Source organism: Macaca fascicularis, chromosome 11 (assembly GCF_037993035.2).
Source record: "Macaca fascicularis isolate 582-1 chromosome 11, T2T-MFA8v1.1".
Lineage (NCBI taxonomy): Eukaryota > Metazoa > Chordata > Mammalia > Primates > Cercopithecidae > Macaca > Macaca fascicularis.
This window is the reverse complement of record NC_088385.1, coordinates 78,832,965-78,859,427: the sequence shown is the minus strand read 5'-3', so window position 1 is coordinate 78,859,427 and position 26,463 is coordinate 78,832,965. Positions and strand designations below refer to the sequence as shown.

Sequence of the window (26,463 nt, the reverse complement as noted above, 5' to 3'; positions counted from 1 at the left end):
CCCAAGGCCTACCCTAGTTCCCCATGTACAGGCAAGCCACAAGCATAATTGCTCTGTGTCTAGGCTGATGGTTAGAATTAGTGCTCCTTTCAATGTTGTTTGCAACAAAGATAAAATGAAGAGAAAAATAAAGCTCAAAGGGAAAATGAACCCAACCATTGTTCCCCTTCCCATATTAGGATATTTTTCTAAAAGTGAATTCTCCAGCAAAGAGGACATCACAAAGAAACAGATGGTTACTTTAAGGAAAGTAGGAGACTTTCCATATTGCCTTTCCTTGTTCCTTTTTTTAACAGGAAGGACTTAAGCAGTTATGGGTATTCCTCACATACATTTGAGCCATTCTGTCTATGCAATGCAAAAGATGGATAATTGCACTACTGCACTACAAAACAAGCAGCTGAATGTGGAATGGTACTCAGAAATGGAAACCTTGTCAGTTAGTATTAGCGAATCATCACATGAAACAAATTGTTCACTTTTGCTCAGCCCATTAGCTGCAAGGATGAAAGGAATTGCTCTCTCAACACATAATATTCCAATTTCCTGTTTTTACTTAGCATTTCTCTTTCCTGCTCTGCAAATAATATACATTTATATTCTGGACCTAATTTGTTCCCTCTGACCGGGAGTTTATTTTAGTCAGAGACAACTTAAGCAATTGCTTTGTGAAATGAAGCCTTGGGAATGCAGTACCTCTCATATAGAGGGGATTGATTTGGCCTTCCTTTTAGTAGATGGTCTGGTGACTAGAACATAACACCCACCAACCACTATCCCCTGTATTTCAGTTTTTCCAAGAAAGACAATTGTGGAATGGCTCAGAGCCCACTTACCACAGTTCAATTATATGTATAATAATCATGATAAGTCTATAAATGAGGTATTTTCATTCCTATTTTTCAGACAACTAAAATGAAACCCCAAAAGTGTCAATAATTCTGTAGTGATCACCCAGTAAGTAGAGATACCAGAATTCGTACTTCTGTTTACATTATGTCAATGCCCATGTTCTCTCTCCTATGCTCTGGGAAACAAGTTTTATTTAAAGGTGCCCTAATGAAAACCAGATCATCCTAATGAAAACCAGATCATCCTAAGAGTTACAGTGAAAAACTGAGACAGCAAAAGTCTTATCCAGTTATCTAAGCTGCCTCTCATCATAAGTTGAATTCACTTCAGTTTTCTTTTTCCATAGAACAAACCAGTGAGTGACCTACAGAATGAATCTCAAGTTGTCACCTGGAATCTAATACTTCCGTTGAGCAATTTTGCTGGCCACATCTCACTGGAATCAAGTCCCACCACTCCCAACATTGGAGGAGTATAAACAGGTCAGATAACCCATATTTCTGTAGCATAGGAAGGACAAAAAGACACAAATAGTACAGACACACCATATTTCATTGCACTTCACTGTATTACACTTCACAAATAGTACATTTTTTACAAATTGAAGGTTTGTGGCAACCCTACATCGAGCAAGCCTATCAGCACCATTTTTCCAACAATATGTCTTCACTTCCTGTCTCTGTGTCACATCTTGGTGATTCTTGCAATCTTTCAAACATTTTTATTATTATTATATGTTATGGTGATCTCTGATCAGTGATCTTTGGTGTTAGCATTGTAATTGTTTGGGGGCACCATGAATCACACCCACATAAGACAAATTAAATCATAAATGTTATATGTGCTCTGACTGCCCCACCAATCAGCCATTCTCCCATCTCTCTCCATACCCTCAAATCTACTATTTGCTGAGACAAAACATTATTGAAATTAGGTCAGTTAATATCCCTACAATGACCTCTAAGTGTTCAAGTGAAAGGAAGAGTCATACATCTCTCACTTTCAATCCAAAGCTAGAAATGATTATGCTTAGTGAGGAAGGCATATCAAAAACCAAGATAACCCAAAAGCTGAACTTCTTGTACCAGTTAACCAAGTAGTGAATGCAAAGAAAATATTCTTGAAGGAAATTAAAAGTTCTACTCTAGTGAATACACAAATGATAGGAAAGTTAAACAGCATTATTGCTGGTATGCAGAAAGTTTGAGTGGTCTGGATAGAAGATCAAACCAGCCACAACATTCCCTTAAGCCAGAGCCTAATCCAGAGCAAAGTCCTAACTCTGCTCAATTCTTTTGAGGCTGAATGAAGTAAGGAAGTTGCAAAAGAAAAGTATGAAGCTAGAAGTTGGTTCATGAGATACAAGGAAAGGAGCCATCATCATCATATTAAAGTGCAAAATGAAGCAACAAGTGCTGAGGGGGAAGCTGCAGCAAAGTTATACAGATCTAGCCAGGATTGTGGATGAAGGTAGCTACACCAACCACAGGTTTTTCGTGTAGACAAAATAGCCTTCTATCAGAAGACAATTCCATGTAGGACTTTGACAGCTAGAGAGGAGAAGTCAAAGCTTTAAAAGACAAGCTGACTCTTTTGTTATACAGCTGGTGACTGTTAAGGTGAAGCTAATGCTCATTAACCACTGCAAAAAATCCTAGGGCCCTTAAGACTTATGCTAATTCTACTCCACCTGTGCTGTAGAAATGTAACAAAACCTAGATGAAAGAGCATTTATTTATAGCATCATGTACTGACTATTTTAAGCCTATTGTTGAGACCTACTGCTCAGAAAAAGAGACTCCTTTCAAAATACTACTGCTCATTGACAATGTACCTGGTTACCCAAGAGCTCTGATGAAGATATACAAGGGAATAATATTGCTTTCAGGCTGGCTAATACAATGTTCATTCTGCAGCCCATGTATCAAGTAGTAATTTTGACTTTTAAGTCTTATTATTTAAGGCACATGTTTCATAAGACTCTTACTGCCATAGATTGTGATTTATCAGATAGATCTGGGCAAAGTAAATGAAAACCTTCTGGAAAGGATTTAGTATTCTAGATGTCATTAAGTATATTTGTGATTTATGGGAGGAGGTCAAAATATCAACATTAAGAGAAGTATGGAAAAAGTTGATTCCAGCCCTCATGGATGACTTTTTAGGGATTCAAGACTCCAGTGGAGGAAGCAACTTCAGATGTGGTGGAAATAACAAGAGAATTAGAATTAGAAGTGGAGTCTTAGGATGTAACTACATTGCTGCAACGTCATGATAAAACTTGAACAGATGAGGAACTGCATTTTATGGATGAGCAAAGCAAGTGTTTTATTGAGATGTAACTGACTCTTGGTGAATATGCTATGAGCTCTTGAAATGACAACAAAGGATTTAGAATATTTCATAAACGTAATTCTTAAATCAAGAGCAAGGTTTAAGAGGATTGACTCCAATTCTAAAAGAAGTTCTACCATGGGTAAAATGCTATCAACAGCACAGTATGCTACAGAGAAATATTTCATAACAGGAAAAGTCAATCAATATGGCAGACTTTACAGTTGTCTTATTTTAAGAACATGCTACCGCCACCCCAGCCTTCAGCAACCACCACCCTGATCAGTCAGTAGCCATCAACATCAAGGCAAGACCTTCCACCAGCAAAAAGATTATGATTCACTGAAGGCTTAGATGACTGTTAGCATCTGTTAGTAATAAAGTATTTTTAATTATGATATCTACATTTTTAGACATAATGCTATTGCATACTTACTAGACTACAGTGTAGTATAAATATAACTTTTACATACATTGAAAAAACAAAAACAAAATAATTTGTGTGACTCACTTTATTGCTATATTTGTTTGATTGCAGTGGTCTGGAACCAAACACACAATATATCTGAGGTTTGCCTGTACTTCTTCAGGAAGTTATGATTCCCAGAACCAACAGGAAAAGTGTGAAGAAAGCAATCTAAAATCCTCTACCCCTTTCCTCTTGCTTTCATCATGGATGTTAGCACTTTTTTGATGCCAGTGATAGCATGCAGGAAAATGAGAGCAGAGAGGAGAGGTCATTTATTAGCTCATGGACCTAGAAAGTCTAAAGGTACATCTAGCTACATGCACAGCTAAATCTGTGAGCTTGACAATGTTACTAAGACATCGTCTCTATCTTTTACTCTTGGCCTTGCATTCTCTATTTGGTGGTCCATGGAAGTTCCAGACTCACTTTCTACCACCTTAAATTACAGGAGAAAGCAGCACACCTCTTTCTCAATGGTTTCAGAAAAGTCCAGGGTTTGGCTTTAATTGCCCCAACCCAGGTCCTGGCCTACCCATGAACCAATCATTGTGACCAGAAGAATATAATAGCTCACTGATTAAACACTGGTCATAAGCCCACCCCTAGAACTGAGAAGTGGAATGAGCTCCACCCAAGATAAGGAATAAGAGCGAGGGACAGGATTCACAAAAGGAAAACTATGGTGCAGTCATAGGACAACGAAGGTATGGATACTGGGCTAACAACAGCTGGCTGGTATGATCAGAGAGACAATCATCCTAAAAGACATATTTCCAACATGGAAAAATAACCTCAGTCCAGGTTAGGAGTTTGTAGGAGCTATGGGGCTTTTTCCCTCTGTTCTCAGGCAGAAGCTCAAGAGGCAGACTCAGTCTGGCAATTAGCTGTCAGCTCATCACCAATTCAAATGTCCTGGAGTGGGCCATGCTGATGATCTGTACTTGCAGTAATCATTTGGCTGGGTGAATCAAATTATACTTTCCAATGCCACTTCAAATCAGAATTGCTATGTCTGCACTCATTTTCAGCAGTAATACCGTGCAAGTTATTTTCTTTGATATTGAATCTACGTGGGCAAGGGAGAAATTTAGGCTTCTTTTAAGTTCTGCTCAACAGGAAAGACCAAAAAGTTTTAGAGATTTGCAAGGAGACTAATTAGGATCCATTCCAATTTAATGGCTAGGCTTTCACACTGAAATGGATAGGGAAACATGTTCTGTCCTTGCAAGGTAGAGATTTTTCTTACAAGTAGCTATCTAACTTGGAAACCTCATTCTTTCATAATGCCATGTGCAGTGATCAATCAGATGTAATGATCAAAAGAAAGCATGCCTCAATCAATCCTGATAAACAAATAACTGCTATAGTGGCAATTCTAATGTGTTCTTCACTTCAAATTCACTTGCCAATAATTGGCCTCATTAGCGTCTGTGAAGTTAGCTGTTCGCTAAAATTGGGCAAGCTGTACATTAGATGTGTTCAGTGGTTTGCAAACCTTTGGGAATAATAGACCTACTGAATCAGCAATCTTGCTGGTTCCATGGAAATGAACAAGCTAAAAAGCAAGGAGACTGCAAGAGATCTAGGAGTGAAGGAGGGACCAGGAACTTCCTCCCACCTACCTATAATTAATATTGCCTTTTGCAACCTGTAAACTAAGGACTAGTTCTGTACCGTTTTTTAGAGATTTGATTTTGACAGAAAATGAACTCGATTTCTTTGTGCCATCTAGCTTTCAAATTACCCTGCCCACATCTGTCACATGTTTTTGTTGTTCAATTATAAAAACTGTATCAACTGGATTATGAGAATGCTGTTTGCAGGCACCATAACCACAGATGCCCCTGGGTTGAACATCAGGCTCACTGCAATCTTCCCAAAGAAGGAAATATACTTCCAGCTGCTGCACCAGACCCATCCTTCTTGGAAAGAGGACAAAATCACAGCAGGTGAACCTTTTCTGGAATATCTGAACTATGCATTTGGGGAGATGGGAGGCAGAGAGAAGAGTGGAAATAGACTTAACTAATCCACTAACGTTTATATGGCTTATTCCTACAGAAATAGCAGAGTGAACAGTGAACACAACTATTCAGCTTGCCTAGAGGTAAGAGAGGTTTTTTTTCCCCGTGAATTAACCTATATGTCAGCACCACCAACATTCACCAATAATGCCTCATTTTCTGTGTCATTTTTGCTTCTGTTGTCAATATCTGTGAGTCACAAGAAAAAAAAAAAATGCATTTGCTTTTCATTCTAGCTTTTTCTCCCTTAAAAACTGGCCAGAAAAAGTTTCACATGATGTTTGTCAAAGGAAGGTTTAAGTATTTGTGAAAGACACAGGGTATGTTTGGACGCCACCTTTTCCAGCCAAATGCGAATCAACCCAGGTACAGTTCATTCCAGTTTCTGTTTTTCATCTGATGGCACCCACCCTCTTAACTTTGTAACTTATTTAATTACAACTATTTTTAACAACATCCACCATGATCAAGTAAGATATTGATTTTGCAGATCCCCAATATTGCAATGGCCTCCTAATTGGTTTCACTACTTCTACTCTTATTCCCACACTCACCCTTTAACCCCACTATACTCCCTTCCCACAGAGCAGCCTAAATAAGCTCTTAAAAATGTAAATCAACTAATGGCTAGCCAATTTACCCAGCACCATTTATTAAATAAGGAATCCTTTCCCCATTTCTTGTTTTTGTCGAGTTAATGGATGCAGCACACCAACATGGCACATGTATACATATGTAACAAACCTGCACGTTGTGCACATGTAACCTAGAACTTAAAGTATAATTTAAAAAAAGAAAAAAGAAAAAGAAAAAAATGTAAATCAGATCTTGTCACTGTCTTCCTTACATCCCTCCACTGACCTTCCGCTGCACGGAGAGTGCACCTGAGCTCTTGTGGAACCCTGTATTATTATCTCATCCTTGTCTTTCATGCTGCCCTTATATAATTCCATTCCGCCCACTGACAATCTGTCTCTTCCTCAAACACATAAACCCAATTTCTGCTTTGGAGCCTTCGGTCCTTTTTGTTCCCTCTTCCGATAGCACTCTAATCATGCCCCTCTTCAGGCCTGGCTCCATCTCATCCCTGGTTCTTGGTCAAATGCCACCTGCTCAGAAAGGCCTTTCCAGTCCCCCTGACACCATCTCCCCATTTCTCTTTATCAAATCATCCTGATTATTTTCTTCATAGAACTTGCTGTGATTTCAACTAATCTGTTTTGTTTTGTTTTGCCTGTATCACCCTCTAAAAGGTAGATTCAAAGTGGGTATAAACTTTCCTCTACTTTATTCATCACTACATCCTCAGTGTCTAAAATAATGCTGATATTGTACCTGACATGTTCCAAGAAACTGGATGAATGTTTTGAAACTCCAAGTCGCATTATAAAGAATCACCATTTTATGTTCTAGAACTGGTTTTATTTCAAACATTTGCAAATCTAATATTACAAGAAGCAGTCTCCCATTGTTAATTCCCTTGACTCTCCCCAGAACATGACAATTTGCATAAGAATCATTTTCCAAAAAGAAAAAAAAAAACTCAGACACACCAGAAAACTCTGGACTGCTTTCTTCTTCATTGTAAGTAATACAAGTTTGTGAGAATAAACATCAGGGCTTGATTCTTTAGAAGCTGAAAATTAGATCAAATGAATTGGAGGACAACTACATCTTGTGTTAATGTTTTCCTTCTCGAATGAAGAAAATGAGGTGATGCGAGCCATGACTCCATTTGAAAATGAAACTCTGTATTTCTATTCGATTTCACGTTAAAACATACTGTTTCTCATTGCAGACTTTTCATGTTGGTAAATGTTGCAATACTTCACAATCATTAGGCTCAGGCCCATTTACTATAAGCAAGCAAGACAAGCACAGATATATCATGCCCATAAAGCATCGTTTGTAAATTACACAGTAAATAAATGAGACTAAGTCAGAAACCCGAGTCTCACAACTTTCACCACTAATGTGGAAAAAAAAAAAAAAAAAAAGAGGAAGAAATTTCAGGTCAAATTTTCCCACTCTTAAAAGGTATAATTTATAAATAGTCTATTATGCTTTTATTATGCCAAATAAAATGAACATTCAAGAATATACCGTATGCCTTATTCTAACTCATAATAGACTAAAATGCTTCAAGAATAAAACTGGACTAATCAGATTTTGGCCATCTTTTGCAAAGTGTGACGCATAAGCACCCTGGTCCTGCCAGGAATTTTGTGTTGATTTCTGATTAGCTGATTACAGAAGTCAGCAGCAAAGCCATAATAAAGTAACAACTCACCGTGAGATGACAGTGAGCAAGTGTCTTTAAATTTATAATTGCCCTTGGATCTATTTAATTTAGCTTTAGGTTATGAAGCGTAATTGAGATAAATGGTTACACTGAGCAGGTATCAAATATGACAAGAAGCTGGCTGTGATTATTTTGTTACACTATTTCCTTACAGGGAATTTTTCTGCCAACACTTTTCCTATGACGGCTATTAAATTTTATAGGATTTTTCCCACCATTAGCTGTAATGGCATTTGCATGTTAAATGCTCACAACAAATGAAAACCGTGATTCCATTGTTTCACAGGGGGAAAACCACGGTTACTGCTATTCCAAATGGAGAACAAATCTAAAAAGAATCAAGTAATTCCACTTCCTTGTATGATACCTATATAAGCTCTGTGGGAAAGCCCATTTACTTTGTAACTCTTCTATTTTTGAAACAAGATAGATTTTGCACATATTAGAAAACTGGATTCCACTACAAGCCAAGCAGAAGACACCTCAAATGCTATTTTTGTTGAGGGAATTTGTTTACAATTAAACATAATTTTCTCTCAAGTATGTTTAATTAAGAAGCTCTAATCTCATGCGACTAGAGGGGGAAGCTTCATGGCTACTTGTAGGGGTTTCTTAATGAATATATATATGACAGGACTCTAGGACTTGTGTCTAAAGCAATACCAAATTATGAAAATAACACCAAAGGCAGACACTGAGCATTTCTTAGGCAATTTTCTTCTCTGAGAAAATTCAGCAACCAGTTCTGAAAATTTGTGGATATGCTATTCTGGATTATGATTCTGGATTCTAATTTATAAGTAATTTATTCAGGGTCATCTAAAGTTAGCAAAGCAAGACATAAGAAGCTATATATTTATGGATCTATGAAACTATCAAAATTTATGACTGCTTGATCAATCTAGATCTTTTAAATTTGGTTTAGCTTGTTCCTCATTTCTCTACCACCAGTTTTTCAAGGCACTATTCCCTTCACCCGGAATAGCGTTTATATTTTGTGACTCTCACATTCTATCCACCAAATTATTTCTCAAAATTCAGTTGTTCTGAGAATGCTTCAGAGATAAAAGATCCTCAATAGTTAAGACAACCAACACTCAAACATCTGGGTTTTCATTTTAGTTTGATCTCTCCCTGATGTGTCTTTTAGCTCTTTCTATGTTCTTCCTGAATATATTTAGTTCAAAGATTTCTGACCCTTCGTGGGCTCCATATAAGAGTATGAATTAGTTTAAAATTATATGTAATTTCTTACTAAAAGAACATCTTTGGAAATTGCTCAAGTAAATATTTTAAATTGCTAAAAGTTATTTTGTCATTTTTTTTTTCTCTAATTTTTCTTGCCCCCTCCTTCCCCAGTCCAGTGTTCCTTACTACCAAATGCAGAATCAGAAGAACAGTGGTTATGTTCGGTGAGGGAATCCGAAGAAATTCGTTCACTCTTAGCAGTTTTCTATTTGTTCACTTAACCACTTAATGTCATCTTTTACTGCAAAGACCACCAAAAATTTGTGCTGCGTCACTACTGTTTACCCAAAGTTGCCGAAACTTTGGGAAAGTGGAAAACCTTCCATAGATCTGGACTGATGTGCAGCTGTGAGGGGAAACAACAAATATACTGCTGGCAACCCTTGACCACAAACCAAGTTCTATTTACTGATAAACATTAGTTTGGATAGGCATTATTTCCCATCTCCAATAACATATTCACACATGCACACACCAGGACGAATTTATCAGGAAAACAAAAGGAAAGTGCAATGGACGATGAATGCTAGCGCACAACTAACTGTGCTGCTTCAGGCAAATCACAACTTCTCTGTGACTCAATTTCCACAACTCTGAAATCAGAGATGATCTTTATAGCTCTGTGATTTTATTCTCCTCTGACCAGAAAAAAATTGTTTAACCTCCTAAGCACGATAATTTACTTTATTTCAGCAAAAAATTCATAGTCCCAAGATTGATTGTCCACTGTTTAGTCTTTCCTAATGTCCTTTCTGAAAGTCCTATCTTCCAAAATGCTTCAGGAAGCTTTCCATAACTCAGGTTCTACAAGGTCAATGCAACCTACATATTCCATTTATAAAAAGGTCTTTTCTTGCATTGTGTAAATATTCAACCTAAAAATCATTCCAATGCTGTATTACCTCAACAATTTTTGAAACAGAATATTGAATCTTTTGTTATTGTGATGAGAAGTTTCCTACAATTCTGGGTTTATATCAAATAACGCTGTGAAAACACTGATACTGTTGAAAATGGAAATAGCTTTACTGCTTTTTTCATTTTACCTAACGAACACAGAGGAAAGGCTTAGATCTGAAAAAGAAAAGGGCTTAAGTTAGACTCGTAAGAGGGCTATTTGTTTACAAATTTTAAGTAGATGCAGTTTGGTTAAGGAGACTAAGCAGGAATGTCAAATCTTTTTAAGACATTTAAACATATTACATTCTTTCATACAATGAGTGGTTATCTGCCATTGGGTTTCTTATGGTGTTTTAGATATTAACACAGTGAGTTACAAGATGGTATAGATATACAGAATTGTATGCTTATTAGCCAAGCCATGACACAGAAGGTTATTTGTGTTATATGACACTGACGGAATTGCTGCTAAGCCGCAAAAAGATCATGCTGGCAACAACATTGGTTCCAGGCATCAAATCCCCAGATATTGGTTCATTTTGTTTAAGGCATCACACACTGTGTTCAAGTCGCTGCGAAGGTCCTGCACCACATTTTCAATACTTCTGGTGTCTTTCAGAATTTCAATACTCTGCGTGTAGGGATTGAAGTATACTGAGAAGGGACGGGTAATTGACTTTGCAAAGTCCCTGCAGAATAAACAGAAATAGAAAGAGATGTGATCAACCCTCATTTGTACAAGAGATAGACAAAAGGAAGGAATAGAGACAGAAAAATAAAGAGTTATTTTCTCTAGGTAGGAGAAAAAAGTTTACCTCATCTTTTCTTTGGCTTCTTCAAAACTTTCTGAAACAAAGTAGGCTTCCTGGAAGGTGGTGATAAGGCATTCCTGTAAGCAAGTTGTCTTTGGGTCAAAGGCTTTCACACATGCCTTGTCAGAAAGGGCATGCTGCAAAATATACCACAAAACCCGTTAAACTCTGTAATGAGACTTCCAAAGTGCCGTGACATCACATTTTTACAACACATTTGATAGCTTGGTAATCCTACAGAGCTGCTCAGTGACTAGCCTGTCATGAAATATAGAACTCTCCTGTGTGCAGGGTAAATTGGACACGAGGATTTTGTTTGTTTGTTTGTTTTGTTTTTTTAAGTGTACTAGGTACTGTGGGAGAAAATGAGATTATGGTATTATGTAATTTATTACCAGCCAAATTCATACTGAAGGACAGTTCAGAGCTATACCCCCACAGAAATGGGATTTTAAATATATGCTATGAGTAGAATCAGGGACAGCATAAATATGCTCCTAAATTTATTGCTATAAGCAATGTACTAAAATTTCACTTAAATGGCAGAAGTACTAATTATCTGCGTGGAGAGGTAATTGAGGCTCTGACTAAACTATTTGTTGACTCATTGCAGGATATTTTGAGGCCAGGTACTGTGTATCAACAGAGTCTGGAATGGGCCTGTATATTTGAGGATACTTACAAAGCATTCATTTACCTTCCAGCAACTACAGCAGAGCAATATACAGCAGATACATATTGCCAGTTGAGGAGAAAAGGAGCTCATAATAATAGTTAGAGTTATGCCAAGAGCAGGTATTAGAAAAACAGGAAAGCTGGTGTAATTACTCTTTGAACCATCATTAGCTCCGTTCAGCTCACTACATGACTGGCACTAAGAACAGCAGGGAACAATGAATGACTATATTCTCAAGATAAATTCAGTGATGTTAAAAGTTAGTGGTCATTTCCTGCCATGTGCCGCCTGGCTATTTATAGACCCTAGATTGATGGTTCTAAAAACGCAATGTGCATAAGAATCACTGAGGAGCTTATGAAAATGCAGATATCCAGGGTCTCAATTTCATTTGGCAGGTCTCGATGAAACCCAGAAATCTTCATTTTAAAGGAATCCAAGGTGACTCTGACATAAGTGGTTGTGAACTATATTTTGAGAAATACTCCTCTTGATTCTTTTTCTTAATTTAAGGGGGAAATTAGTTGGGAGAGAGAAGCAGAGAGAAAAAAAAAATGGAGTAGCAGAAACTGCCGCGAAATGAGAGTTGGAAAACTGGGGCTTCAGTCCAGGTCTGAGTAACTTTAGCCCAGGTCTGGAAGATTTTGAAGACAATCTCTATGCCAGCCTCTGGATTCTACCCATTGTGCTTTTCTACCTTCTCAGTGTCTAACAGCTAAGGTTCCCTGGAGAAGTTCTGAAAACCCTTTCCTGTTCAATATTCTTGGTGCATTCCTCCAACAATTTCAAAATGCATGGAATGATTTATAGCCCTCCATGAAGAAGTCTGTGGTTCCCTAAGTTTGAAAATGCAATTGAGAACCAAAAGACTGACATGTAAGAGAAAGGGCACCCTGCATGTGATTTGCTTTCCTGCAAAGTTCCGTTGTCCAGATAAATGCACATATGAATCACAGAATGCAGAGGGCCTCTCAGTGTGAACTCATTTTTTTTGGCCCACAGAACAACTTCATTATAAGCAGAAGGTCACTACACTTGCAAATGCATTTGTGCTAGATTCAACGCAGGGCAGTGAACATCAAGGGATTTTGGTTCCACATGACCAATAATTCTGTCCACAATTTTAGAAACAAATTCGCAGTTTCAAGAAACAAAATGTCCCTTTATGAAAGCTGTTGCTTCTCTGCAAAAATTGGCTTCCTATTGGCTTGCCGTGATTTTCAGAATTCAAATTAGCTTTCTTTGCATCCATACACTCTGGTTACAATTAATGTACTATGTTGTTCTAATAGTCCATTCATCCATCAGTACATATGGAAAGAAGGACAGTGGCTGGCTCAATGTGTTCAATCTTTCTACTCTCTCATCCCTGCATTCAGGGGCATGGCCAGAGTGGTAGCAGAACAGGCTGTAAGAACATTAAAGCCATGGCTCCCTTGGGACATCCTTGCTAAGCTAAAGACATTTCACTGGGTCAAGGACAAGCACAAGAAAGAAGTGAAACTCATCTGTTTGTGTCTCCATTGCTTCTATAAGACATTAGCAACCTTAGCAGTCACTATGTATAGAGGATGCCTCCAGAGGTGTGTATGCAACGACAGAGACTGAAATCAGTGTGGTTTTGGGAAAAAAAAATCATTTTGTGACAATTCCACTGGATATCCAGATACTTATTTAGTCATTTTAACAGCTAAAAAGGATTAAAGTAGATCAAGAAAAGGCCCAGAGCATAGGACACTCTGCCCCAGATTTCAAGAAAAAACAGTGGGTTCACACGTGTGTAATCTGAGACAGACCATTTGGCAAAATAGATCACACTTGGCCAATGCAATATTTAAAGGAAAAACTGGAAGTTAATTGTCTTAAGTTCTCAAAAATGCAGACTATCCTCAGGAGCCTGCTATGCATGTGATATGCTGGTTACCTGCTGGAGACCTTTCCACCCAAGGAGTATGGGACCAGTGCTGCTGTTTGGCTGTTAATGAATACGGGGGTAATAATGGTACCCATGGATTAGCCTGGAGATGACAAGAACCTGGAGTTGGGGGAGCAGCCAGTGAATGAAGCAAACAAATGAAGTGATGATCACCCATATAAATGGCCTCATTTACCTGACCATGAGCTGACTGTGTGCTGAGTTCCAGGAACATCCATGCAGCCCACGAAATCTCCTATCTCTGAATATTACAGTGTGTCCCAAGAGGTATAAAATAGCATCCATGTCTTTGATTCCACCTTCTATTGCCCAATGCAGAAGTCCAACTGAGTTTGCTTCTCAGTTTCTATCCAGGTCTCACTCTAAGCCCCTCAGTTTTGGGGAGCAGCTATTGTACCCTCTTCTCTATGTCCAGAGTGGATTCTCTGTAAACATTGAACCAAACTACTTGATGTCCCCAGGGAACTCTGCAGTGATTCCGTCTTGAAATGGTAGCAGTCTGATATCCTGAAGTTTGCAAGAATTAATGCAACTTCCTGCAGAGAGAAGCTTTATAATGCTGACAGAATCTGGTTGACAATCTTTTACTTTGAAGCCATTTTTAAAGTACAGGAATGCTTGAGAGTCACCTTCTCTCCTCAGAACACTCTCTAAAAGGACTATTTTGGATTTACCCATAGTGCTAGAGACAAGGGCACAGGGCTGGGAACCAGGAGACCTGGGTTCTAAATGTAGCTGTCTCCAGAGGCTAGACGTATAATATCAAATGAGTGAAACTACCCCACGTTGGGCAGCAGCTTTATCTTTGATAAACTGAAAAGATTGACCTAGATGAATTCTAAGACTCTTCTTGAAATGTAATTTTAACAGACCGCAAGTATACAGCACTCATACTACCTTTACCTCCCTCCACACGAGCCACAATAAATTGACCATAGCCGCCCTTCCCACTGGGCCTGGGGATGGACTTCCCACCCTTCTCCACAGAGGCAGTTACTACCAATTAATTGACTTTGGTGCACAAGTTAAGACTTATTTGCCATTCCAGTTTTTTTAATATAAAAATTTCTTTTCAATATAAAAAATTTCCCAGAATCCAACTATTAGTAGACAATACTATAAGGTAGTTAAAAATACAGGTCTTTATGGTTAAGAATACAGGTCTTTATGGTTAAGAATTGAGGTGTAAATCTGACTCCATCTCTACCTAACTACGTGTCCTTGGGCAAATTACTTTACCTCTGTAAGCCTATTTGAGTATTCATCTGGAAAATGGAAATACTAATAGTCATATCTATAACCTGGGGTTGTGGTCAAAATTAAAAGAGATAATGGATGCAAAGTGCCTGGCACGGGAAGTGCTCAGTATATTTAGTTATCATCACTAATTCAGTCCAGCAATGATGCTTTGTGTACAAATATGTTCAGCCAAACCTTCCACCATTTGTGCAGCCCTCCTCCCTCAGGGGTCTGAAACCCATAGAGAATGAAATGGCCCCAGATCTGAGGCTCTCAGGTCCTAGACTATGATAGTGCCTGCCCTGGGTTCATCAGTTTAAAATCTTCCTTCCCAGACACCTGCTTTTGCAATGACAGTTATTATCTCAACTATTCTAGACGCAAACCCTGTGATCCTCACTATCTATATTAGGACTGGTTAAAGTTGAAAAAAAAAAACCTCAAGTATGAAGTCAGGTTTGTGAATAGTTTGGGCCCTAGATTCTGAATAAGAATTTGCAAACACTCTACACTCACACCACAATCATCTCTTCCCATATCAAAAGAACAACAAATACATACATATATGTATAAATGCATTGTGTCTATATAATATTTTTGAGCCTCCCTCAAAGGCTTATCCTGCCAAATAAGCACAATGTGACATCTATATCCCCATTGCCAAATTAGGCAATGATGCATTACACTTTTTTAAATTGGCAATTAGGCTACACCAATTTGAATAAGCTGCAGGGCCAAGGGAACAACCTCCATCTTCAAGCAATCGTTCCACAAAAACCAAAGACACAGTTTCCAGCTCCCAACATCCAGCATTTACTCTGTCATTACCAACTTCATGAGAAGAAAGAGCAGGAGGAAGGGACTCGAAAGCCATCTGAACAAGGTAAATGTGTGAGAGCTCAGGAGCAGCAAGTCCTTACTCTAGTCACACCACTGACCAAACAGATGACACCAGAGAACCTGCAAAGCCCTTGGGCCTCTCCTATACAGACTAGCAGTAATTCTGACCACCTCCCAGAGTTGCTGCAAGTGGTAATAAATACAAATTGCTTGTATTAAATATAAAGCTATTCTGAGAATGCTGATTAATAGCTATATCAAGGCAACACAATAAATTTGCCATGCAAGATATCCTAAAACTAAAGCCAAAAAATCATAAGTAAATTTGTTTAAACCATCAGCTTTTTCAAAACTCAAAGAGCAAAATAGATGTATTTATATGTAATATGTCAGCAACTACTATGGGGTGGATGTTAAGGCTACTTGCAAAAAAAAAAAAAAATCTAATCTCTGGCCTAAAAGATATAAATATCTAGACCTTACCCTTACTCATGAAAAAGTAGAAATTGCCTTTTGCTTTTGAGATGGGTTAGCTTTTTGATATAAGACTCAGCCAATTCATTGACTAGCAATCATTTCCTCACCACCTAAAGTGAAAAAACTTTACTGTCACTTCTCTAAGAGAATTGGACTCAACAAAGATCCAAATCATCACTTTCTTAGAATTTCCCTACTACATTCCAAGTTCTTGAAATCTTGGACCATCAATTTTGTGTTTGTTGAACAAAATAAATGAATAAGCAAGCAAATAATAAATCAAAAATGATAGACATATAGTTAGATCAACTCAGGATAAAGAGAAAAAGTGTGAAAGACACAAGTTAGACTATGGGTAAAGCAATTATCCTACTTTCAAACTTTTCTTTAAAGTCAGTGTTCCAGGTGACTCAGCTCATTGTTAATTGTTCTCCACAGTGATGAAAGGTATGGAAAAGCCCCACCCAAATGCACTTTTTGGTATTCCTGTAAGTACACCACAGAATAGATCATTAGAATAAAAGAGGGGCAACCACTGCTGTGGGGGAAAAGGTGGTGTTTATGGTTATAAGATTTATGCTAACTTTTACAAGCTTTTCCATATTTATTTTGTTTCTATCTTCAAAAAGAATAAGTTTCTATTGTCCAAAAAAAAGAGGAAAAAATGAAAGTTATCTGAACTATAGATAAACCACGTGGAAGTACTTGGCCAGCTCTAAAGAGCAACATCTATGCCTCAGGAAAATTTAGCCCCTTATAGCACAAAGTGTAGAATGTGTTCTGTTTAAGAAGAGAAGGTGATTGTGGATACTTATGTAAAAGTTATAAAGATGACACCAAAACCTCCAGCAACTCCACCTAAAAAGTTATAAAGATGACACCAAAACCCTCCAGTAGCTGGGACTTACATCTGGGCTGCAGTTGGAACAGCATAAAATATTTTACTGCAAAAGGTAACTGCACTCAAAACTGTAAGCTTGTTTACACAGGAATAATGATAACGTTATTTATAAAGTCATCCCTACATGGGTCCAGGACTATCATTTTTTCATTCAAATAAAGGTTAAAAGTTCTCAGAAATGCTTTGAGAGGGCTCTGGGTACCTTCACAAGCAGGGCAAGGAGAATGTGGGGGAAGAGGTGCTAGGGAAAGCATCTTGTATTACATATTCTCTGTGAAAAATCAGAAGATATTTCACATGGAAAGTATTTCTGAACTGTAAAAATGGTCCAATCATAGCAATCATAAGGATGTTGAGGTATTGAAATTTGAGAATGGAAGAACGCTAATGATTGGAGGTAATGGACCAGAGCAAGAAGGTACTCTGTGAACAATGCCCTTCTTGGTACGTATTTCTGGCTGATTTCCATTTCCAGATGATTCTGTCCACACTGGTAGGAACAAAAACAACAGATTCATCCTAATGCTGCCCACACATGCCTCATTAACCAGACCAGAAGACCCTGCGGAAAGTCAGGGCCATGAGAGAGATCTGTTTCCTTTGTTTCTGGTGCAACTTATAAACCGTCTGAGGAGGATGTAAATAGACACAGCTCAAGAACTACATCATTTTCTGACTCTATTATTCAGGGAAATCAAGAAACACTCTATAGAGTGCATAGTCTTATGGGGATATGACATCACGCTGTTGCTGTGGGCTTTGCCCACTGCACTAAGATTAACAGCAAATAGATTCTTTGTTGAGAATTTAGTTTTTAAAAAAATTACCACATTACATCAGGTCATCAAGTTTTTGTTAGGTTGAATATTACTATCCTGTATTCCAGTGAACTCCAGACAGTTCTTTCAATGGACCAGACTTCAACTAGAATCTTGAGGGTCCACACGTGGCCCTCCACTGACAGATCTGTGTACCCCATCCTTTCCTTGTTTACCCTTTCCATCCCTCAAGAATCACCATGGACAGCAGGGTCCTTGACAGGAAGGCTTCTCAGGAATGGCCTAATATGAGCCAGGCACATTTCTTGCATTGTCACACTCTTTGTATTATGTGGTTGGTTGTTTATCTCTTGCACTAAAGTGTACGGTAAACTCTCTGATGGCAGGGGTCCCGGGGAGTGCAGCCTAGTGGTTAGGAGCTCAGATCCTAGAGCCTAGATGGCTGGGATTTGAGCCCAGCTCAGCACTTATTAACTGTGTGATCTTAGGCAAGTTCCCTAATGTCTTTATGCCTCAGTTTTCTCATCTGTGATAAAAATATCCCTTATCTCATTGGGTTCTTATGAGCATTACATGGGTTAATACGTCCAAAGCACCAGAAATATTGTCTATTTAAATGCTTGTTCTGACTGTTATCATTATTTTCTTTTTTTTTTTTTTTTTTTTTTTTTTTTCCAGACAGAGTCTCCTCTGTTCCCAGGCTGGAGTGCAGTGGCGTGATCTCGGCTCACTGCAACCTCCGCCTCCCGGGTTCAAGTGATTCTCTTGCCTCAGCCTCCTGAGTAGCTGGGATTACAGGTACCCACCATCATGCCTAGCTAATTGTTGCATTTTTGTAGAGGTGTAGTTTCACTGTGTTGGCCAGGGTGATCTTGAACTCCTGACCTCAGGTGATCTGCCCGCCTCAGCCTCCCAAAGTGCTGAGATTACAAGCATGAGCCAATGCACCTGGCCTTTCTTCTTATTCTTCATCCTTATTACTTGTCTTTTTATCCCCAGTGACTGCCATAGTACATGGCACTAGGTGTTCAACCAAATGTTTGAAGAATGAATGAAGTCATCAAATAACCAGACTCAATAAAACTATAATTACTTTGCATCTCTCAATAATGCAAATGGCCAAAAAGTATCAATAACTATATACTTCCCATTTATATTACATAAGGATAATCAATGCTCAAAATAAGAATGATCCACAATCCTGACCTTAGTCTGAATAGTCAAAGAAAGGTTCAATTATTTTCAGTACTATTCTAGATTGTACATCACACTGCATTTAAAATTCACCAAAACTTGCTAGCCCCCCATGGTTTAAATGGCAAGAATATTTAAATTATCAGAATATTCCAGGTCTCAACATTTCTGGAAAAAATGACCATTTTATTGTATTTTAAAACCAAAAAAATGACATTCTTTAGGCATCATTACACATAATAGATACCTCTCTGATAATATACTTATTTGGTTTATTTCTCCAAATTGTTTATGTCCACACATGTTTTAATGCACATTAATTTTGAAGAAGCTGAAATAACATCAAACTCCCCTTTAGGAAGTAGATGCTGAGGAGTCCAAAGGAGCCAGGGAGGTGTTGGAAATCAGAGGAACCAAGCCACGCTCACAAGTGAACTTCAATCAGTAGGATCACTGCTAGCTCACGGCCCACTTTTCAGCACTAAATTTAGGCCAGCCATTTGTTACCCAAGATTTGGGCATACATTTTTCATTGCTGTTGATTTGTACAAATGGCTGCTCATCCATTTGAGTCACACTACAAACCCAGAAAGGCATGACCCATTTTCAGAAGTGCAAAAAGTGAGGTCAGCACCCACATCTGAGGTGCCAAACCCTCTATGTTAAATATTTATGGAGTATCTGTGAGTAGGAATGCTCAGACAAACAAATCAATATTTTCTCTGACCTTGAACCAGTTTGCATGGGAAGGGTATTTTCATTCACAGCTTCATACCTTTAATTCTCCAATGGAGGAAAGGAGTCCTGCTCCATATGCCCGCAGTTGCCCTTCTTGCTTGCAAAGACCAAACTCGATTGTGAAGAAATAGCACTAAAAAAAAAGAATACATATCCAGTGAACTGGTCAATGAGTTATTTGATAGGATAAAATGGCACCCAAAACTAAATGCTGTGCTGTGCATAATTTCTTCAATATTATCAATTTAAATACATTTAAATTGAGAACATTTATTGAAATCTATTCTCTTGCTTAATATTCTCTCCCTAGGTTGAATGTGTTTTTAAAAAGTATTAACTACTAAAAGTCTTATGCTCCCTGAATTCAGAAGCCCTATGAGTCAAATTATATCCCCTGCAATCATTTTAAAAACAAAAAACACAGATACAGAAATGAATAAATATATCACAATGATACCTCCATAACAATATGCTATATATTTACCAAATTGTGTTTCAGTGACATAAATCAGTTTATGCAAATGTGGAAAAATAAGTTGGAATCCAGTAATCGCTAACTGCTTTTGGCAGTTTGCTTATCAATTCAACAAACATTTGTTGGTGCCAGTGCTTGGTAAAGAAACAAGAGAGCAACCAAGAAAGCAAGTACCTCTATATGACACCAAATTACCGAAACCACAATTTTAGTGTAATTTTTTAGTAAAATCTTAAATGTATATCTATGTTTGCATGTGTATATGCATGTGTAGCTTTATATATGTATTTGTGTAGGTATGTGCTCCTCGACTTACAATAGGTTTATATTTCAATAAACCCAGTAAGTTGAAAATAATATCCTAAGTTGAAAATGCATTTAATACATCTAACCTGCTGAACAGACCAGCTTAGCCTAGCCTACCTTAACAGTGCTCAGAACACTTACATTAGTCTACAGTTGAGCAAAATCATCCAACACAAAGCCTATTTCATAATAAAGTGTTGAAAACATCAAAATTCCAAATTTGAAGTATGGTTTCTACTGAATGCATGTCACTGTCACACCATCATGAAGTCAAAAAAAACTGTAAGTTGATCTAATATAAATTGGAAAGCAGCGGAGCGGTTGTTATACACACACACACACACACACACACACACACACACACACACACACACACTTTCTTAGCCCAAGTTTTATCAGCATCAACTACTACAACTTCCCCAGGACATTAGTATCTTAAATTGGTTCTGTTGGGTTTAGGAAATCAACCTAAACAGACAGAGGAATCTCTGCACAATGAGAAAAAAAAAAAAAATCTCGCAGTGCTGTTGAGAGAGGCTGAACTCACACTATTTTTGCTCTGAAAGAAAAGTGAGATGCTGACAACAAGCAATAAAAATTCCATCAAATTAACACTGTCCTGCATTAGTGATGATAGAGCACTGAAGGTGTTAAGAAAGAGAATTTAAACACTCCTGAAAAGGGGCAGAAAATAATAATTATTTCCAGCACATGGCAGTTTGCTCTATTTTTATTTGGAGGCTAAGATGTCCCTTGGTTCAGGAAGGTTATATATTTTTTTGATGTGAGGGTGATCTCTGAAGTTGAATTATCCAAAGCTCTGCAGCACTGGGCTGTACCCAAAGGACTGATCATTTCCAGGTCATGGAGCTTAACCTCCAGAAGTAAATTCTTTTTCCTGATTTACCTTCCAAAGAGGCTAAAATTACAGCCCTAGGACGGGCGTGGTGGCTCACTCCTGTAATCCCAGCACTTTGGGAGGCCAAAGCAATCAGATTACCTGAGGTCAGGAGTTCAAGACCAGCCTGGGCAATATGGTGAAACCCCGTCTCTACTAAAAATACAAAAATTAGCTGGGCATGGTGGTGTGCCTGTAAAAAGCCTTCAAGCATATCCTCCAAAATTTTTGCATAATTCTGGATGCAATTAAGGGAAGTAATCATACAGTCATAGCTTCTCAGGAGATTGAGGCAGGAGAATCACTTGAACCCGAGAGGCAGAAGTTGCAGTGAGCTGAGTTCGTGCCATTGCACTCCAGCCTGGGCAACAAGAGCGAAACTGCATCTCAAAAATAAGATAAAATAACAGCCCTTCCCACCCTCTACCACAACCTACAGCACCTACCAGCACTCCTCCTTACTCTGTTCCACCTTTTCATTCTTTCTATGAACCACTTTTTGACATAGACTGCAATTTCTGTATGCATGATATGTGCTGCTTATCATCTATCCCTCCACACTAGACTATAAACTCCACAAAAGCAGGTATCTCTGTTCATTTAGGACAAGGTTTTCCAAAGTCAGCACTATTGACATTTTAGGCTACATAATTGTTGTGGGAGTCTGTCCTGTACATTGTAGGATGTTTAGCAGCATCTCTGGCCTCTACTAACTAGGTGCCAGTATCATCCCCACCCCCTTTGTAATAACCAAAAATGTCTGCAGACATTGGCAAATGTTCCCAGGAGAGCAACATCATCCTTGGTTGAGAACAACTGATCTAGACTAGTGTGTGAAAGATAACAAGAGCTCAATAAGCACTGGGTTAATAAATAAATGGTGAATGAATTAATGATGTCTAAGTTAAACTGGCATGTGGCAGAATGACCTGGAAGAAAGGAACACACAAAGGGATCCAAGTTCTAGTCTGAGTTCTGCTTCTAATTAGCTATGTGACTCCGATCTCAGGGTTGTAGTTTTCCTGCCTGAGACATCGATCCATCCATTCATTCATCTATTCTGTGATATCCATCCATCCATTCATTCACCTACTCTACAAATACTTCTTGAGCAACTATTACATGCCAGGCTCTGCCCTAGACACTAAGGATATGCAATGAACAAGGCAACAAAGCCTGTGATCCCATGAAGCATATATGCTACTGGGATGAGACAGGCAATAACAAAAACAAAAATCAATAGCCAGATAATGTCAGGCGGAATAAATTCTATATATATAACAAAACCATATAATATGTCAAATATTAAGCAGGGAATGTGACTATTTTAGAAAAAGGGTCAGAGATAGTTTCTGTGAAGGGGTAATGTTTAAGCTGCAAACAGCTTTAAAAGTAGCTTTTCATTAAGAAATTTAAAAGGCAGTTGTGCAAGGATATAGAGAAAATGATGTTCCTAGAAGAGAGGACAGCAAGTGTAAAGACCCTGAGGCAGGAATAGGTTTTTATTTCCAAGAGCAATGGGAAGTTGCTGGAGGGTTTTAGGCAGGTGAAAGATATGTACTAACTTAGCTTTCAAAAGGTCATGGAGGTACTGCATGGAAAATAGATTGTAGGGGAGCAACAGTGAGTGGAAACAGACCAGCTAGAAGGCAGTGGCACACGAGTGGTGAGTGAACAGGAGTATGACTTGGGCTAAGGATGGCAGGGAGTTGGGAGAAGTAAATATCACAGAGCCCTTAGGAGAAGAACCAAGATAAAAAATGTAAATACATGTTGAAAAGCTAAAATACAGTCTTCAAGTATATCCTCCAAAAAATTTGCATAATTCTGGATGCAATTAAGGGAAGTAATCATACAGTCATAGAATACAGAACAAAGGCTTGGAAGTATCCTGGACGTTCAGCTCTCCTATTTTACCAAAAGGAAAATTCAAGTTGAGGAAGATGAAGTGATTTGCCAAGAGCAGTCTAGACGGTGACATTTAAGAGCTCTAGAGCTCAGGATTTTAAGGAGCTTGACATCAACATCTGTCACATTTTAAAGTTTCTAGATAAAAAAATTAATAGATGCATAATTTTCCTTCACAACCAAATAATGGAGAAATAAAAATCTAAAATGGAGGAAATCTAGAATGTCACAATATCTTCTTAGTGTGCCTTTGGCTGATTTTCCTAATTTATATTGCACTTACAACACCTGGCATGAAATCCTTGGAGCCTTAACATTGAATATAGAAGAGCTTGTGGAAAAAATGTGCTGTCAAATTCAAAAGCATCCAAAATACACATTCAGAGCCAGCTACAGGAGCATTTGGGTCAGCCTATTAAGCACATGTTTAATTTTTTTATGCTAAATCAATGCATACATAATTCATGGTCACATTTATGATCTAAACCAAAACACACTAAGAGAGCCTCTGAAAAAATCTGCTGTGCCATAGACACCGTCTTCACATAGATTTAGCAAACCATTCTAGTCTAAGGTAGGAATTAAAAGGTAGGTCTGCACCAATTCAACTAAAGATCGAAAGCTAAATCTCTCACCCAGTGTGTCTTTGGTTAATGTGCTTCTAGAATCAGAGCAACCTCAGAGGAACGAGCCCCTATGCTCTTCCTTCCCATTGCTCAGAATGCTGTCTGGCCCCAGACCTCATCTGGGAGTGCTTCCAGAAACTCTGGCCTTACATACTGCCATCTGCTCATTCCCTATCTACCTTTCCCTTTGGTTTCCTGCTGTCCTCAACCAAGGAAGGCCCCTAAATGCTGTTTCTGCAGCCCATTCTGTTTAGAGAATTAAACCTTTTGGTTTGAGACAGTTTTCTGTTTGCAGCTCCATGTGTGGCTAACAGATAAAGAGAAATGGTAAGTTGCATCTGAAATTAGGTTATTAGCAAAATTCGAATCACAAACATGCTTAGGATAATTTTTCTCTTTCTTTTTCTCTTTCTGTTTTCAATACTGGTGAAGACCTCAGAATGCATAGGGCATGATCACTAATCAGGAGGAGGAGACAACCACACATTGCTACAGTTTTAAATGCAAAGCCTACTTAGAGTTGCACTCAAGACCCCTGAAGACCCTTCAGAAGTTGAGGATAACGAATTGCTTCATGAAAGTTTAAGAAAATATAATTTGGTTTCCTCAGAGAATTCTCCAGATGTAGCTCTATAATATATTCCCTAGAGATTTATCAAATGAATAATCCTACCTATTATCGAGAAAACCAAAAAATAAAACTACGCTGAGACTTGTAAGAATACCTGTAAAAGAAAATTGCAGATTCTTGGCGACTAATGTCTTTTAAACAGAAACAAATAATAATACTAAGACTAACACCTCCCAAATTGAAGGGTACCTTTCATCAAAGCTGGTGCTCATGAATTCCAAATTTTACATACCATTAATGACATGTAATTATTTATAAATATTTTATTTGGATATAATTACATATAATCATTAACTTAAAAACAAAACAGAAATGATAGCTCAACTTCTTTTATGGAATAATGGCAGAGGCATTTACATACATACAGTCATTAAGCAGAAGAAAGTCTGAGTGACAATCTGAAATCCAAACACGCTGTGGACCCGAGCTGCAGTGAGTGTGCTTAGGAAAATGAGATAGGTCGCCCAATGCTGCCATCTTCAGATCACTACTGGTAGTATACCTTTCTCGCAGCAGTTCCGGCCTGGCCAAACGGGCAGTGGCAAAAGCTTGAAGGGACCAAGTCCGCAGACACAGAATCACACCAATAAAATATGTAATGGTGTCACCTGGTGATTTATAGAAGCACTCTATGCAAAACCCTTGTTATGTTTGGCATTAGGCACCTGAAGTTCTTGCTAAGGTCACAATTAAAGAGATGTATGACTTTGTCAAGGAACACTTGATGGGAAAGAAATTTACTGTTCCCATTTCCCTACTGAAGGGCCCTTTTGCCTCCCTCCTCTCACTCCCTCTGCATCCCTCCTTGAAATAATTACATAGCCTCTTCCTAAGGGTCCTTGAATATTCACATATTAGATTAAAATGATACATATAAACTTCTAGGAGGAAGCCCGAGTTGCCTACTTCTTTCACTTTCTCCAGGAAATTGGCTTACACACGTCATTTAAGAAATAAATTCCTGAGTAAGCAAGTGAGGAAGTGACTGAGTGATATATTTTCTCTATCGCCTTCCCTAAAAATTTGATCTTGCATATTGGTAGCATATATTTTAAAATAATCACATACATCATTCCACATCTAGAATTCCATTATCTATATATCTAGCACATAGGCAGGAAGCAAGAAGTTATCAAAGAGAACTTAAAAGGACTCTTTTAAGATGGATTTGAGATTGGTTTGAGATATGCCAAACGTAACAAAAAGTTATACGCTAAATTTGGTGTACTTCACTTATAAGATAATCCCTCAGGTCCTCAGACCCTAGTTATCCTTATCTTGTACCCAGTTCTAATAAAACTTAGTTACGTAGCTTCCAAACCCACACCATCACTTAGGAGGGGAACAAGAAAAATATGTGCAAAAAGCAGCCCAACCCAAAAAGATCAGCAATACAATATTTGGTGTTTGAGTAAATAAATGCTCCATATTAACATTATCACTAAAGAACAGAATTCATCAATTATACAGAAATAACAAAATAATAGGAAAACTTAGCCAGAAGAAGACTTCCTCATTTAATAAAGTGTTCTCACATATGTTACCTTACTGCCCATTGTGAAGTAGATAGAGCACTTATTATTTCCATTTTACAGATGGGAATACTGAGACTCAAAGTTCAAGTGGTTTGCCCAGTTCCAAAACTAGTGGTTGCCAAAGCTAAGAATCACGCACAAGTTTCCCGACTACAAATCCAGCATTCTTTACTTATCAGTAACTGCACTTATGGATACAGGGCCACTGTCAGCCAGTCACACTGGCACAGCCATTCCTGTTGTTGAAATACTGAAATATTTCCAGGATGAGTGTAAATAGCTATCACCTTATGCTCCCCATGACCCCAGCCACTGACACTGCCCCATCCCTTTCTAGATTTCATCCCCCGCACCCTCCCCACC

The 26,463-nt window shown here is 38.2% G+C and overlaps 1 protein-coding gene across 1 annotated transcript in view; it reads right to left on the bottom strand.

Annotated features, from left to right (window-relative positions):
* Positions 1-7,079: 7,079 nt before the first annotated feature.
* The window catches only part of TPH2 (tryptophan hydroxylase 2), a 94,300-nt gene continuing 74,916 nt past the window's right edge, over positions 7,080-26,463 (bottom strand). The window contains exons 9-11 of the mRNA XM_005571552.5: positions 19,759-19,854; positions 10,945-11,078; positions 7,080-10,818 (exon numbers count right to left, since the gene is read on the bottom strand). Coding sequence (XP_005571609.3) covers positions 10,644-10,818; positions 10,945-11,078; positions 19,759-19,854 — 405 coding nt within the window. The 3' untranslated portion in view covers positions 7,080-10,643. The remainder of the gene's footprint in view (positions 10,819-10,944; positions 11,079-19,758; positions 19,855-26,463) is intronic.